Genomic DNA, 15,110 nt, shown 5'->3' on the forward strand with positions numbered 1-15,110 from the left:
GCACGACGGAACGGCTCCCCTTGTGCGTGCATCCCAGGTCCGTTTCCCCCCCCCCTTAGCAACCGGACGCTCCTTGTTGCTAAGGCGAGTGGCAAAGGAGGAGAATTTTAACAACAACAAACGCTAAATAATGCGGATGCCGCAAATATGAACGAAAATCCGTTTTGACAACAACAAGTGCACAATTTATGAGTTAGTTTCGTCTTCTGCCAGTTGTTAACGAATTATCACAATTTATTGATTAAAGGGACACATTTAGTGATCAAGTTAATTTTCTGCATTTATTTAAAAGTTTCTGCTCTTTTTCATTCAGAAAGAAAATCAAACGCCTATGATTAAAGAGTGTTTCTAGGCGGTTTTTAATTTTGATGTTTTTGATCATGTGACCAGGGGATTCCTTGCCCACGTTCTTCCATTTCCTCGTCACGTGACATTCGTGGTCCGTTTGCGCCTGCGCGCTGGGGCTTTTGAAGATGGCGGCGGACCTGAGTGTGGTGGGTTTGGTGGAGGAGTTTGTAAGCGGCCAGCAGGATGGAGCGGTCAAGGACTTAGCAAGAGGTAGGGATGGGAGCGTCAGGGGGAATATTCCGATGTTCCTTTGTTTTCTGCGTGGTGGGGAGACTGTAGGTGGAGGGGGTGGATGATGAGGCGCCGCCTAGCTCTGTCACCCTGGTAACGGCTGCTGGGACCCCCTGGAGCAGGGCTGTGCCTGCCTGGACTGTGGGCCGGAGATGCTTCATTTTGGTCTCCCCGAACCTTTCAGCATTGGGGTTGTTTATAGAATGAAATGTATGATTGTCCGAATTCCAAAATTTTTGCAATAATGGATGTCTAACCTGGTAACCAATCCTCCAAACCAAACAAATTGTTTGAGCTTATGTTTATTCACTAGTCTCTCCTGTTTGAATGCGGAAGGCGCACTTTTTTTTGAAGTGCTTCTTCGCTGGGTAAATCATAATCAGAATGCCGAGGTCTGATCACTTCAGATGTCTGCAAATCACTGGGTATATATGGAAAGGTTGTGAAAGGCGCTGTATAAATGCAAGCCTTTTTATAAGAACGTGAAAAAAAAAGCAAGTATAGTTCATTCGACCCTGCTCTGCCAATCAACACGAACATGGCTAATCTGTCTCAACTTCACTTCCCCACCATTTCCCTTAATATCCAAAAATCTTATAAATTTCGTGTACCAAGGACAACCAGATCCCTCTGTCAACATTTGCCAATGTCTTAACATTTAATATTTTTCTTTCCGAAGTAGATAACTTCACACTTTCCTACATTATATTCTATGCCATCTTTTTGTCCACTCGCAGTTTACTATCTCACCGAGTTTCGTATTGTCAGCAAACTTGACTTGCACTTTTCCCAATACTAAGGACTTCACAGCTAATGAATTACTTCTAAAGTGCAGTCACCGTTGTCATGAAGGAAACACGGCAGCCAATTTGCAAGGTCCCACAAACAACAATTAAGCAACCAGACTGTCTGTTTTAGGGATTTTGGTTGAGGGGTGAATACTGGACAGGTCATCGGAAAGAACTCCCCTGCTCTTCAAATACTTCTGTGGAATCTTTTACATCCGTTTTCAAACATTTTTTCCACAGACGACCAAGTGCGGCAAAAGACCCTGTGGACCACCTACTGGTCCTACCCCACCTCCTTTAGCTTGCCACTGCAAAAATAACTCATCAGAGTTAATGGGAACTTATGGAAATTGTGAACATTTTGCTACTAAATGTAATTTACGTGCATTAGTTTTTTTATCAAACATAAATTAATTCATGAGAAACAAAAGTTTAGGTATTTTCATATTATGAACATTAATACTTCAAGAACCTATTCATTTGAAACATTCTAATGTTAGAAAATCATAATCTTCTGAAACACGAAAAATAGGAGCAGGAGTAGGTTCTTCGGGCCTGCTCTGCCATTCAAAAACGATTATGGCTGATTGTCTAATTCAGTACCCTGATCCCGCTTCTCCCCATGTGCCTTGATCCCTTTGGCATTAAGAAATATATCTATCTCCTCTTTGAATGTATTTAATGACTTGGCCTCCATTGCCTTCTGCGGTAGAGAATTCCACAGGTTCACCGCCCTCCGAGTGAAGAAATTTCTCCTCATCTCGGTTCTAAATGGCATACCCCATATCTTGAGACTGTGACCCCTGGTTCTGGGCTCCTCAGCCATTGGGAACATCCTCCCTGCATCTAGCATGTCTAGTCCTGTTAAGAGTTTTATAGGTTTCTTTGAGATCCCCTCTCATTCTTCTAAACTCTAGTGAATATAGGCCTAGTCGACCCAATCTCTCCTCATATGTCAATCCTGCCATCCCAGGAATCAGTCTATTAAATCTTCTTTGCAGTCCCTCCATGGCAAGGACATCTTTCTTCAGATAAGGAGACCAAAACTGCACACAATACTCCAGATGTGGTCACACCAAGGCCCTATATAACTGCAGTAAGACATCCTAGCTCTTGTACTCAAATCCTCTTGCAATGAAGGCCAACATACCATTCGTCGAACTGCTTGCTGCACCTGAATGCTTGCTTTCAGCGACTGGTGTACAAGGACACCCAGGTCTTGTTGCACCTTCCCCCTTTCCCAATCTATCACCATTCAAATAGTCTGCCTTTCTGTTTTTACAACCAAAGTAGATAACCTCACATTTATCCACATTATACTGCATCTGCCATGCATTTGCCCACACACCCAACTTGTCCAAATCACATTGGAGCTTTTGAGAAACTAATAGTTAAATTACTGTTGATTTTGTTTGATTAATATAGATGTAATATAAATCTTGCTTATAAAATTGCATTCTTGTTGCTTGCGCTTATGATGACTTGTGCTATGCGCATGGGAGTCAGTCTGGTTTGTGTGCCGTCACACGAGTGCTGGGGATGATGATTTTGGCCTGTTCTCTTGGATGGCCTCGATCGTGACTTGCATTTTGTACCACTGGTCCGTGGACCACACTTGGAGAAGCACTGTTTTATATCGACCTGAGAGAGCAAACAAGATCTCAGTTTCAAGTTTTGTCTGAAAGATGGGACCGCTGACAGTGCAGTGATTCCTCAGTACTGTACTGGAGTTTCTGAAGTTCGGCTCGAACCCATGATCTTCTGATTCCGGGAGGCTGACAGCTATGGATTTAAAATTTATTTACAATGCAAGTTTGGATGACTCCAATATTAGGAGCATTTCCATATGAGAACATAAATAGGAACAGGTGTAGGCCATATGACCCTTCAAGCCTGCTACACCGTTCAATATGTTCATGGGTGATCTACCACAACGCTACCATTCTGTATGTCCCCATTTTCTTTGATTTCCTTAGTGTCCAATAATCTATCTCTGTCTTGCATATGTTCAACGACTGAGCATCCACAGCTCTCTGGGGTAAAGAATTCCAAAGATTCACAGCCCTCTGAGTGAAAAGATTTCTCCACAGCTTAGTCCTAAATGGCCGACCCCTTATTCTGAGACTGTGACCCTGAGTTCTAGACCTTCCCAGTCTCTCAGTATCTACCCTGACAAGCTCCTTAACAATTTTATGTTTCAGTGAGATCACATATGAATTAGAAGTGGGCGTAGGCCACTTGGCCCTTCGAGCGTGCTCCGCTATTCAGTAAGTTCATGGCTGAACTGATTACTCCATATTTCCGCTTACCCCCAATAACCTTCCACCCCCTTGCTTATCAAGAATCTATCTACCTCTGCCTTAAAAATATTCAAAGACTCTGCTTCCACTGCCTTTTGAGGAAGAGAATTCCAAAGACTCACGACCCTCTGAGAAAAAAAATTTCTCGTGTCTGTCTTCAATGGGCGACCCCTTATTTTTACAAGGTGACCCCTAGTTCTAGATTCTCCCACAAGGGGAAACATCCTTTCCACACCCACCCTGTTAAGACCCCTCAGAATCTTATATGTTTCAATCAAGTCGCCTCTTATTCTTCTAAATTCCAGCAGATACAAGCCTAGCCTGTCCAACCTTTTCCTCATAAGACAGCCCGCCCATTTCAGGTATTAGTCTAGTAAACCTTCTCTGTACTGCCTTCAATGCATTTACATCCTTCCTTAAATAAGGAGACCAGTACTGTACACCGTAGTCCAGATATCGTCTCACCGATGCCCTGTATAGCTGAAGCATAACTTCCCTACTTTTGTATTCAATTCCCCTCGCAATAAACAAGAACATTCTATTAGCTTTCCGAATTATGTGCTGTACCTGCATACTAACTTTTTATGATTTTTGCACTAGGATACCCAGATCCCTTTGCATCTCCGAGCTCTGCAATCTCTCACCATTTAGATAATATGCTTTTTTATTCTTCCTGCCAAAATGAACAATTTCCCACTTTCCCACATTGTACTCCATTTGCCAGGTCTTTGCCCACTCACTTAACCTATCTATATCCCTTTGTAGCCTCCTCATGTCCTCTTCACAACTTACTTTCCTACCTGTCTTTGTGTCATCAGCAAATTTAGCAACCATATCTTCGGTCCCTTCATTTAAGTCATTTCTATAAATTGTAAAAAGTTGAGGCCCCAGCACAGATCCCAGTAGCACACCACTCGTTGCATCTTGCCAACCAGAAAATTACCCATTTATGCCTACTCTCTGTTTCCTGTTAGCTAGCCAATCTTCTATCCGTGCCAATATGTTACCCCCTACACCATGAGCTTTTATTTTCTGCAATAACCTTTGATGTGGCACCGTATCAAATGCCTTCTGGAAATCTAAGTACAATACATCCACCGGTTCCCCTTTTATCCACAGCACATGTAACTCCCTCAAAGAATTGCAATAAATTGGTTTAACATGATTTCCCTTTCACAAAACCATGTTGACTCTGCCTGATTACCTTTGAATTTTTCTAAATGCCCTGCTATAACGTCTTTAATGACAGCTTCTAACATTTTCCCTAAGGCAGATGTTAAGCTAACTGGCCTGTAGTTTCCTGCTTTCTGTCTCCCTCCCTTTTCAAATAAAGGAGTTATATTCGCTATTTTCTAACCTTCCCCGAATCTAGGGAATTTTGGAAAATTAAAACTAATGCATCAACTATCACTAGCCACTTCTTTTAACACCCTAGGGTGAAGTCCATCAGGACCCGGGGACTTGTCAGCCCACTGCTCCAACAAATTGTTTTGGACCACTTCCCTGGTGATTGTAATTTTCTTGAGTTCCTTCCTCCCTTCCATTTCCTGACTTACAGCTAATCCTGGGATAGAACAAAGAACAAAGAAAATTACAGCACAGAAACAGGCCCTTCGGCCCTCCAAGCCTGTGCCGATCCAGATCCTCTATCTTCATCTCTATGTTACTTGTATCCTCAATAGTGAAGACTGATGCAAAATATCTGTTCAATTCATTTGCCATCTCCTTATTATGCATTATTAATTCCCCAGACTCACTTTCTATAGGAGCAATGCTCACTTTATTAACTTTTCTTTTGTAATTATCTATAGAAACTCTTAATATCTTTATATTTCTAGCTAGCTTTCTCTCGTACTCTAATTTTACCTTCTATATCAATCTTTTAGTCTTTCTTTGCTGTCTTTTGTATTCTGTCCAATCTTCTCGCCTGGCTCCCATCTTTGTGCAATTATAGGCTTTTTCTTTAATTTTGATACTATCTTTAACTGTTTTAGTTATCTACGGATGGTGGGTCCCACCTTTTGTAATTCTTTATCGTTGAAATGTATCTATTCTGTGTATTCTGAAATATTCCCTGAAATGGCTGCCACTGCATCTCTATTGACCTATCCCTTAACCTGATTTGCCAGTTCACTTTAGCTAGCTCTGCTTTCATGCCCTCATAATTGTCCTTATTTAATTTTAAAACACTAGTTTTGGACCTACTCTTCTCTCCCTCAAACTGCACGTAAAATTCCATCATATTATGATCGCTGTTACCTAGGGGCGCTTTAACTATGAAGTCATTAATTAATCCTATCTCTTTGCACCATACCAGGTCGACTATAGCCTGGTTGGCTCCAGAATGTATTGTTCCTAGAAATTATCCCGAAAACATTCTATGTAATCCTCATCTAGGCTACCTTTGCCCATCTGATTTTTCCAGTCTATATGTAGGTTAAAATCCCCTATAATTATCACTGTACCATTCTAACAAGATACCATTATTTCTTCCTTTATACCCCGTCCTACAGTGTGGTTAATGTTAGGTGGCCTGTACACCACTCCCACAAATGACTTCTGGCCTTCATGATTTCTCATCTCTACCGAAACTGCTTCTACATCTTGGTCTCCTGAACTTGGGTCATCCCTCTCTATTGCACTAATACCATCATTAACTAACAGAGCTACCCCTCCACGTTTTCCTAGCTTCCTGTCCTTCCTAAATGCCATGTACCCTTCAATTTTCAGGTCCCAATCTATGTCGTCCTGCAGCTATGTCTCTGTAATGGCTATCAGATCGTACTTATTTATTTCTATTTGCGCTCTCAGTTCATCGGTTTTGTTTCGAATGCTACGTGCATTCAGATACAGAGCCTATAGTTGTGTCCTTTTATTATTTTTGTAACCTCTAGCCTTATCTGTTGATTTACTCTTAGATTTGTACACTCTGGCCCTTCCTGTCACAGTCTATCATTTCCCATATTAATTCCTTTCTCTCTTCCCTTGCCTCTACTCCGTGATTTACCATGTCTTCCCAAATTTGATCCCTTGCCACCACTATTCAGTTTAAAACCTTCTCTACTTCCCTAGTTATGCGGCTCGCTAGAACACCGGCCCCTGCATTGTTCAGGTGTAGACCGTCCCAACAGTACAGCCACCACTTTCCCCAGTACTAGTGCCAGTGCCCCACGAACCGGAACCGACTTCTACCACGCCAGTCTTTGAGCCATGCATTAATTTCTCTAATCTTATTTGCACTATGCCAAATTGGACGTGGCTCAGGTAATAATCTAGAGATTATTACCGTTGAGGTTCTGCTTCTTAATTTAGTGCCAAGTTCCTCATACTGACTATGCAGAACCTCTTTCCTTGTCCTGCCTATGTCGTTGGTACCTACATGGACCATGACAACTGGATCCTGCCCCTCCCACTGTAAGTTCCTTCCAGCCCTGAGCAGATGTCCCAAACCCTGGCACCGGGCAGGCAACACAGTTGTCTGGACTCTCGCTCTTTGCTGCAGAGAACAGTGTCAATCCCCTAACTATACTGTCCCCTACGACCACTACATTCCTTTTTTCTCCCTTCACGTGAATGGCTTCTTGTGGCTTTTATATTCTGTGCCTCTGATGAAACCTAGAATTCCATTAGCTTTCTTTTACAGCATTGTCAGCCTGAGGTGTTGTCTTTAATGTCTTGTGAACCTGTTTCTAAAACACTTTTATTCCATTCAGAATATAATTGCTGCTTTTTTAAGGCGAATGCATCAACTCAGGCTTACTGAAATTGAGTTCTCTTTTCCACCTTTTAGCCCAATTCCCCCTTCCTACGAATATGCCCTTATAGGTTCCGTTGGGCTGAGTACTCCAGTACTCAATACAGAATGGCCACATGGATGGTAATGCCTGTCTGAGGATGACACAAAACTTGGCAGTATTGTGAACTGTGAGGAGGATTGTGATAGACTTCAAGAGGAAATAAACAGGCTGGTGAAATGGGTGGGCATGTGGCAGATGAAATTTAATGCAGAAATGTGTGAAGTGATTCATTTTGGTAGGAAAAATGAGGAGAGGCACTATGAATTAAAGAATGCAATTCTAGTGGGGATGCAGGGGCAGAGGGACCTCGAGGTATATGTGCACAAATCATTGAAGGTTGCCGGGTAGCTTGAGAAAGCAGTTAATAAAGCATATGGGATCCTAGGCTTTATAAGTAAGGGCAGAGAGTACAAGAACAAGGAAGTTATGATGAACTTGCATAAAACACTGGTTCAGCCTCAAGTTGAGTATTGTGTCCAATTCTGGGCATCACGCTTTAGGAAGGATGGGAAGGCATTAGAGAGCGTGCAGAAAAGATTCCCAAGAATGGTTCCAGGGATGAGGAATATCAATTACGTGGGTAGGTTGGAGAAGTTGAGACTGTTTTCCTTGCAGAAGAGAAGGTTGAGAGGAGATTTGATAGAGGTGTTCAAAATGATTAGGAGTCTGAACAGAGTAGATAGGGAGAAACTGTTGCCATTGGTGGAACAATCACGAATCAGGGGACATAAATTTTAAGGTGATATGGCAAAAGAAGCAGTGGTGACATGAGGAAAAACCTATTTACGCAGTGAGTGGTTAGGATCTGGAATGCACTGCCTGAGATGGTGGTGGAGGCAGGTTCAATTGCGGCCTTCAATAGAAAAGTGAATAATTATCTGAAGAGAGAAAATTTGCAGGGCTACGGCGAAAAGGCGAGGGAGGGGGACTAGGTGAGTTGCTCTTGTAGAGAGCTAGCACAGACAGGGGAGGCAGTGGTTAGGGGCGGCAGTGGCATAATGGTAATGTCACTGGACTAGCAATTCAGAGGCTAAAGCCCTGGGGACATGGGTTCAGATCCCACCATGGCAGATGGTGAAGTTTGGGTGGCGCAGTGGTTAGCACCGCAGCCTCACAGCTCCAGCGACCCAGGTTCAATTCTGGGTACTGCCTGTGTGGAGTTTGCAAGTTCTCCCTGTGTCTGCGTGGGTTTTCTCCGGGTGCTCCGGTTTCCTCCCACAAGCCAAAAGACTTGCAGGTTGGTAGGTAAATTGGCCATTATAAATTGCCCCTAGTATAGGTAGGTGGTAGGGAAATATAGGAATAGGTGGGGATGTGTTAGGAATATGGGATTAGTGTAGGATTAGTATAAATGGGTGGTCGATGGTCGGCACAGACTCGTTGGGCCAAAGGGCCTGTTTCAGTGCTGTATCTCTAAACTAAACATGATGGATTGAATGGCCTGCTTCGGTGCTGTACCAATCTGATTCTATAATTTAAGGGAGTAAACACCGTCAGGAGAGCATAGAAAATTGGCAAGGAAGAATGTCTTTGTCACTCCTAATGATTGACACTTTTGTGGCTGTGGTTGCAAATTAGTTGTCGATGTTACAGATACCATTTTAAAAAATTTATTATCTAATTGTGTTCTAGTTTTATGCTTGAATATGTAATTTTGATGTAAAGGTTTTCGATGGCAAATGTTAAACAGTTTGGATTTTGATAGGGAATTTTTGATTTGGTTCTGAAGAATGTATATAATGAATGTATTTGACACAGGTGGAGAAGTTCTGTAATTTCACTGTCAAATTCGTGTGCAGGTAGTTAACTTATTTGCTTGATTTGTATATCTTTCCACATTTCTTAATGTCTAAAAAAAATGGCGGAAAGTGAGACGGATAATCAATTTGTTTGTGTCAAATCATCATTCATTAAAATTGATTGCTGAAACTTGGTACTTCTGGTTCCAGCATAGACTGCAGATCTTAGGAAGGGATGTGATCTTTGTATTAAAAGTACATTACATGTTTTCCTGTAATTTTGTGGAGAGCAGTAATGCAGTATTGATTTAAAAATTATGGATTGACTTAACTTTCCTTATGGCTGGGATTTCACAGCACTCTAATATTGCATTGCTAGCACCAGTAGTTTGTTCATTAGGAAAGAGTCATGTTATTTCCCAGCAATCACAGGTTACATTTCTTGATCTTGCACTCATGAATGTTGCAAATTTAATTTGTTTTCGTGCAAATGTTATGAAGCATCAATAAAATAATGTCCTGGCATTTACTGATGTTTGCAGGGTAGAGAAAGTTAGATTGCAGACCAAATTAAAAGAAAAAAATTCCCCTATCCCTTCAGTTTTCTACAGGTTTAAAAGGATTGTGAATTGAGACTTAGTTTTGCTTTTTGCAGGCAATTTTCTCTGTTTATTCCCTCTCGGCAACATTCCTGCAAGCATCATCTTTTTAGAAGGAAGTTCCAGAGTTGGACACTGCTCTTCTAGTCATCATTCTCTGGGTACAGACAGCAGGCTGGCTCATGGATATCATCTGATATCCATGTAAGCTCCTCAGCAGCATTTGCTGGCTAGAGGGCAACAGCAGCTCTTCAGGCTGCTTTCCCCACCCCCACCACTTCCTTTCTTAACTTGGGCACTGAGGCTAATTGCTGCACCTTTACAGTTGAGATCAGTTGAGGGAGGGTTTTTGGTTGGCTACTGCAGTGGGAGAAATCCCTGCTTCTGAGTAGTGCCTTGGGATCTTTTGACATACACCGCAGATGAGAGTTGAGTTCAGTCTTTATTGCAGTGTGTACCCTCTGTTTCTAAAATTACAAAAAAACAATCGTAAGCCTGTTTTGTTCAAAAAGGTTTGAATTCAGTAGATATCAGTTCCTGCTTATCTGCATTCGGACGTTTCCTCACAGACAGCAGCAGACTTGGTAAACGTTTTCATATCTATAACCCTCTAGGGAGAGAAAATAACGGGTTATTTTTTCCCCTATAAACAAAGGCAGCTCCATTTCTTAAGAAAATTCAAATAAAGCTACATTTACTGCAGTGAGTACAGAGTTAGACAATCCGTTCTCTATCCATCAGTTGCGCTCCTAAATATACATGATGCCACCTGCAGAGAGCCAGTGGTAATTTAGTCCAATAAAAATGTGGATGGACAGATCTGCTACTGGGTCAAGCATCTTGCACTGTGAGCTGGCTATGGTGGGGCTGGTCCCACAATCAGCTGTCTTATTGCACAGCAGATCCCAGCAGGTCTACAGAGTCCAGCACCCAGTGTCAAATCAGAATGGGTAGTAGTGGGGAGGCTGAAGCATAACAGTGCCCTTTGGTGTGCTTGTCTCTCTGCTTTTGAAGGGGCTGGGGGAATTGCGGGCAGACGCAGTTTGGTGAGCTAATCCCTAATCTTAAATATTACTTGTGCAACCACCCATGACTCAACACCTTTATCTTATTTTCTGGAATTACTAGTTATGGGCTGTGGAACCACAGTGAGGCTTGAGCACAAAATCTAGGTTGGCACTCCAGTGCAGCATCGAGAGAATGCTGTACTGTCAGAAGTGCTGTCTTTCAGATTAGGCGTTAAACCATGGCCACATCACCCCTCTCGGATGAACCCATAACACTATTTCAAAGGAGAGCAAGCAAACCTTCCAGTCTCCTGGCCAATACCTATCCCTCAACCAGTCTTTTTAAAAAAATAAAATAGGGTCATTATCACTTTGCTTTTTGTGGGAGTTTGCTGCATGTAAATTACCTTCCAAGCTTCTTGCATTACAACAGTAACTAGAGTCCATTATCAAAGATTTTATAGCAGAGCACTTGGAGAACAGTGGTAGAATCGGACAGAGTCAACATGGATTTACGAAAGGGAAATCATGCTTGACAAATCTACTAGAATTCTTCGAGGATGTATCTCGTAGAGTTGACGAGGGGGAGCCAGTGGATGTGGTTTATTTGTACTTTCAGAAGGCTTTCGACAAAGTCCCACATAAGAGATTAGCATGTAAAATTAAAGCGCATGGGATTGGGGGTGGTGTATTGCGATGGATAGAGAATTGGTTGGCAGACAGGAAACAAAAAGTAGGGATAAATGGGTCTTACCAAATGGCAGGCAGTGACTAGTGGGGTACTGCAGGGATCTGTGCTAGGACACCAGCTATTCACAATATATATTAATGATTTAGATAAGGGAACTAAATGTAATATCTCCAAATTTGCAGATGACACAAAACTGGGTGGGAGGGTGAGTTGTGAGGAGGATGCAGAGAGGCTTCAGGGTGATTTGGACAAGTTGAGTGAGTGGGCAAATGCATGGCAGATGCAGTATAATGTGGATAAATGTGAGGTTATCCACTTTGGTAGCAAAAATAGGAAGGTAGATTATTATCTGAACGGCTATAAACTGAGAGAGGGGAATATGCAACGAGACCTGGGTGTTCTCGTACACCAGTCGCTGAAGGTAAGCATGCAGGTGCAACAGGCGGTAAAAAAGACAAATGGTATGTTGGCCTTCATAGCGAGAGGATTCAAGTACAGGAGCAGGGATGTTTTGCTGCAATTATACAGGACCTTGGTGAGGCCACACCTGGAATATTGTGTGTAGTTTTGGTCTCCTTATCTGAGGGAGGATGTTCTTGCTATAGAGGGAGTGTAGCGAAGGTTTACTAGACTGATTCCTGGGATGGCAGGACTGATGTATGAGGGGAGATTGAGTCGGTTAGGATTATATTTGCTGGAGTTCAGAAGAGTGAAGGGGGGGGTGGGATCTCATAGAAACCTATAAAATTCTAACAGGACTTGACAGGGTAGATGCAGGAAGGATGTTCGAAATGGTGGGGGAGTCCAGAACCAGGTGTCATCGTCTAAGGATACGGGGCAAACCATTCAGGACTGAGATGAGGAGAAATTTCTTCACCCAAAGAGTGGTGAACCTGTGGAATTCGATACCACAGAAAGCAGTTGAGGCCAAAACATTGTATGTTTTCAAGAATGAGTTAGATATAGCTGTTGGGGCGAAAGGGATCAAAGGATATGGGGCGAAAGCGGGAACCGGTTACTGAGTTGGATGATCAGCCATGATCATAATGAATGGCGGAGCAGACTCGAAGGGCCGAATGGCCTACTCCCGCTCCTATTTTCTATGTAACTACACTTCAAAAGTATTTCCTTGGTTGTAAAGTGCTTGGGGACACAGGCTGTGAATAGAGCTGTAGAAATGCATGTCTTTCTTTACGTGAATACCCACTCACAAGCTGCTATTATATTGTAGTTAGTGCCCTGCTAGTGCCACGAGCAATATCAAAACAAACTCACTGCACTCATGCACCCAGTTTAAAAAGGAACTCTGAATTTGCCTGTTTGAATGTTGCTGCTGGTTGCTTGCGTTTTGCAAGCAACAGGACGTTAGCATAAAGAGTTAAGTGCAAACAGCTGTGAGCAACTTCAGAATAGGGGCACTACAGCTGGCATCAGTGAAACCAAGCAATGGAGGCACTCCTGCTTCGTATTGCTAATGATGTGGATTAGGTTTAAAGATAGAGCAATTTAAAGAAGAAAGAACTTGCATTCATGTAGCCTCTGTCTTGACCTCTGCACGTCCCGAAGCGCTTTACAGCCGATCAAGTACTTTTTGAAGTGTAGTCACTCTTGTAATGTAGGAAATGTGGCAGCCAATTTGCGCGCAGCAAGCTCCCACAAGCAGCAAGCTCCCACAAGCAGCAACATAACGATCATATTATCTTTTTGTGTATTTGATTGATGGATAAATATTGGCCAGGAGGGAGGGAGTTCCAGAGTGAATGCTCTCATCTGATGGTGGTGGGAACGTGCACAGGAGCACAGAACCAACTTGCATAGACGTGGGAAGCCACAAGTAGAGGACTGATGAGCACAGGCTGGGTTGTAGGCCTAGTGGAGGGTGCAGAGGTTGGGGGTGTGAGCTGAAGGAGGGATTTGGAAACAAGGATGTGGATTTTGAACCCAGTGTTTTGAAATCAAAATAATTTTTTTTTTAACCTTCCAAACAGTGATTAACATACACACTCCACACTTGTTGCATAACAGTCCACAGCATTAAATTCTAAAGGCAGCTTGTATAGAATGCAGTATAAAACAAAGCTATGGAGGAGCCAGTCGTTACATGATCATAGCATGTAAGTGAGAGGTTTAATGAATTGGTGAGATGCACCTGCAACATTATGTTTTTTTGTGCAAAAAAACAGCGAGCAATTATTCTATGTTTTGGATTCCAAGCATGAATAATGTCTTGGCCTTGATTCGTTTCACTTCTTTGATGCAAGATATTTATACAGAATATCTTGCTGAAATATGAAGCTTTTAACCACAAACCGACTTCCTTCCTGAATACAGACCAGAAATAAGAGAGAGAACAAACTTGCATGTAATATAGTGCCTTTCACAACCTCAAGATGTCTTGCATCCCTTCACAGCCAACGAGTCACTTGTAAATTCTAGTCCCTGTAGCTTTGTAGGCAAATGCAGCAGCATCCCATAAACTGCACTGAGATGACTGCCCAGCCAGTGCTGGTTGATGGCCAGGGGTCCAGGAGAACTCTCTGCTGTTCATCAAATAGTATCATGGGATGAATCCTAACCACCTGAATCGTTTTAGTTTAACATCTCATCTGAAATGCAGCAACCTCTGATGTAGCACTACTCCCTCATTGCTGTGTGAATGTATCGGCCTAAATTATGTGCTGAATTCCTGAAGTGAGGCTTGAATCCTCCCTTTCTATCTCGCATGTGAGTGTGCTAACACTGAGCCAAGGCTGGCATTGTCTGACATAATGAAGACAAGAAGTAAGTAGTTTGTGTCACTGTTCTTATGTCACTTTCTTTTCTGGCAATAAGAGTCTGGGGTGAGCTGGTATTGTAGCTGATTGTTACATTGGTATACATGCTCTGAATCCAGTCCAGGCTGATCAGATTAAAGTCCCCTTTCTACCACCTGTAAAACGCGATTCAACCGTTTCTCAGTGGGCAGCATTCCCCATCCCCACTCCCGTTTCTTAATTGGCCTTTAGTGTAGTTTCTGCAACAGGAGGAATATGTTTAAAAAGCAGGGTGATCCCTAGCCCAAATTTGGCACTGAAGTGGCAGGCTTACTCAGTCGAGCATAGCTGGTGTCGAAAATATCAAATTGATGATGGAAGTTTTTTTCTTCCCCTATGTTTTGTGCATATGCTGTGGATTGCATGCTGTCTAAGCACAGGAGAGCAAGCAGATGGATTCATTGTAGCAGTGACCTTCATTCTCTTTGTCACAGTAATAAGGAAGGGGAGCTCTGACTGACGATGGAAATTGGCAGCTAATCTGGAGTCCTTCTTTGCTTAGTCTGACACATTGCGTGTTGAGCTTCTGATTGGCCCCAAATATTATGTAAAAAAAAAATTTGCTTTCCTTTATACTTGACAGGCACCTTGATAATACTTAATCATGCACAACTTCAAATATCAGAAAGCAAAGCATGAATTTAAAAAATAAAGTTCAAGATTAAGATATTCAGATTGCCAGTATGTGCTGCTAAAGTGGCACATGATATCAGTACATAAGACAATCTTGAGTCTGCATTTCCTCTTTGCCTTTTCTCATTATAAATTTATCTGTGTTCACATTTAGAATGGAGACT

General features: G+C 42.4%; 1 protein-coding gene across 2 annotated transcripts in view; it reads left to right on the plus strand.

The window, feature by feature from the left end:
* Nucleotides 1-441: 441 nt before the first annotated feature.
* The window catches only part of mms19 (MMS19 homolog, cytosolic iron-sulfur assembly component), a 104,356-nt gene continuing 89,687 nt past the window's right edge, over nucleotides 442-15,110 (plus strand). Inside the window, exon 1 of one of the 2 annotated variants that reach the window (XM_068053140.1) lies at nucleotides 442-558. In XM_068053140.1, coding sequence (XP_067909241.1) covers nucleotides 474-558 — 85 coding nt within the window. In that variant the 5' untranslated portion in view covers nucleotides 442-473. Of the gene's footprint in view, nucleotides 559-13,955; nucleotides 14,282-15,110 lie in introns of those variants that run through there. The other variant, XM_068053141.1, reaches the window with a different exon arrangement.

Source organism: Heterodontus francisci, chromosome 20, assembly GCF_036365525.1.
Source record: "Heterodontus francisci isolate sHetFra1 chromosome 20, sHetFra1.hap1, whole genome shotgun sequence".
Taxonomy (NCBI): Eukaryota; Metazoa; Chordata; class Chondrichthyes; order Heterodontiformes; family Heterodontidae; genus Heterodontus; species Heterodontus francisci.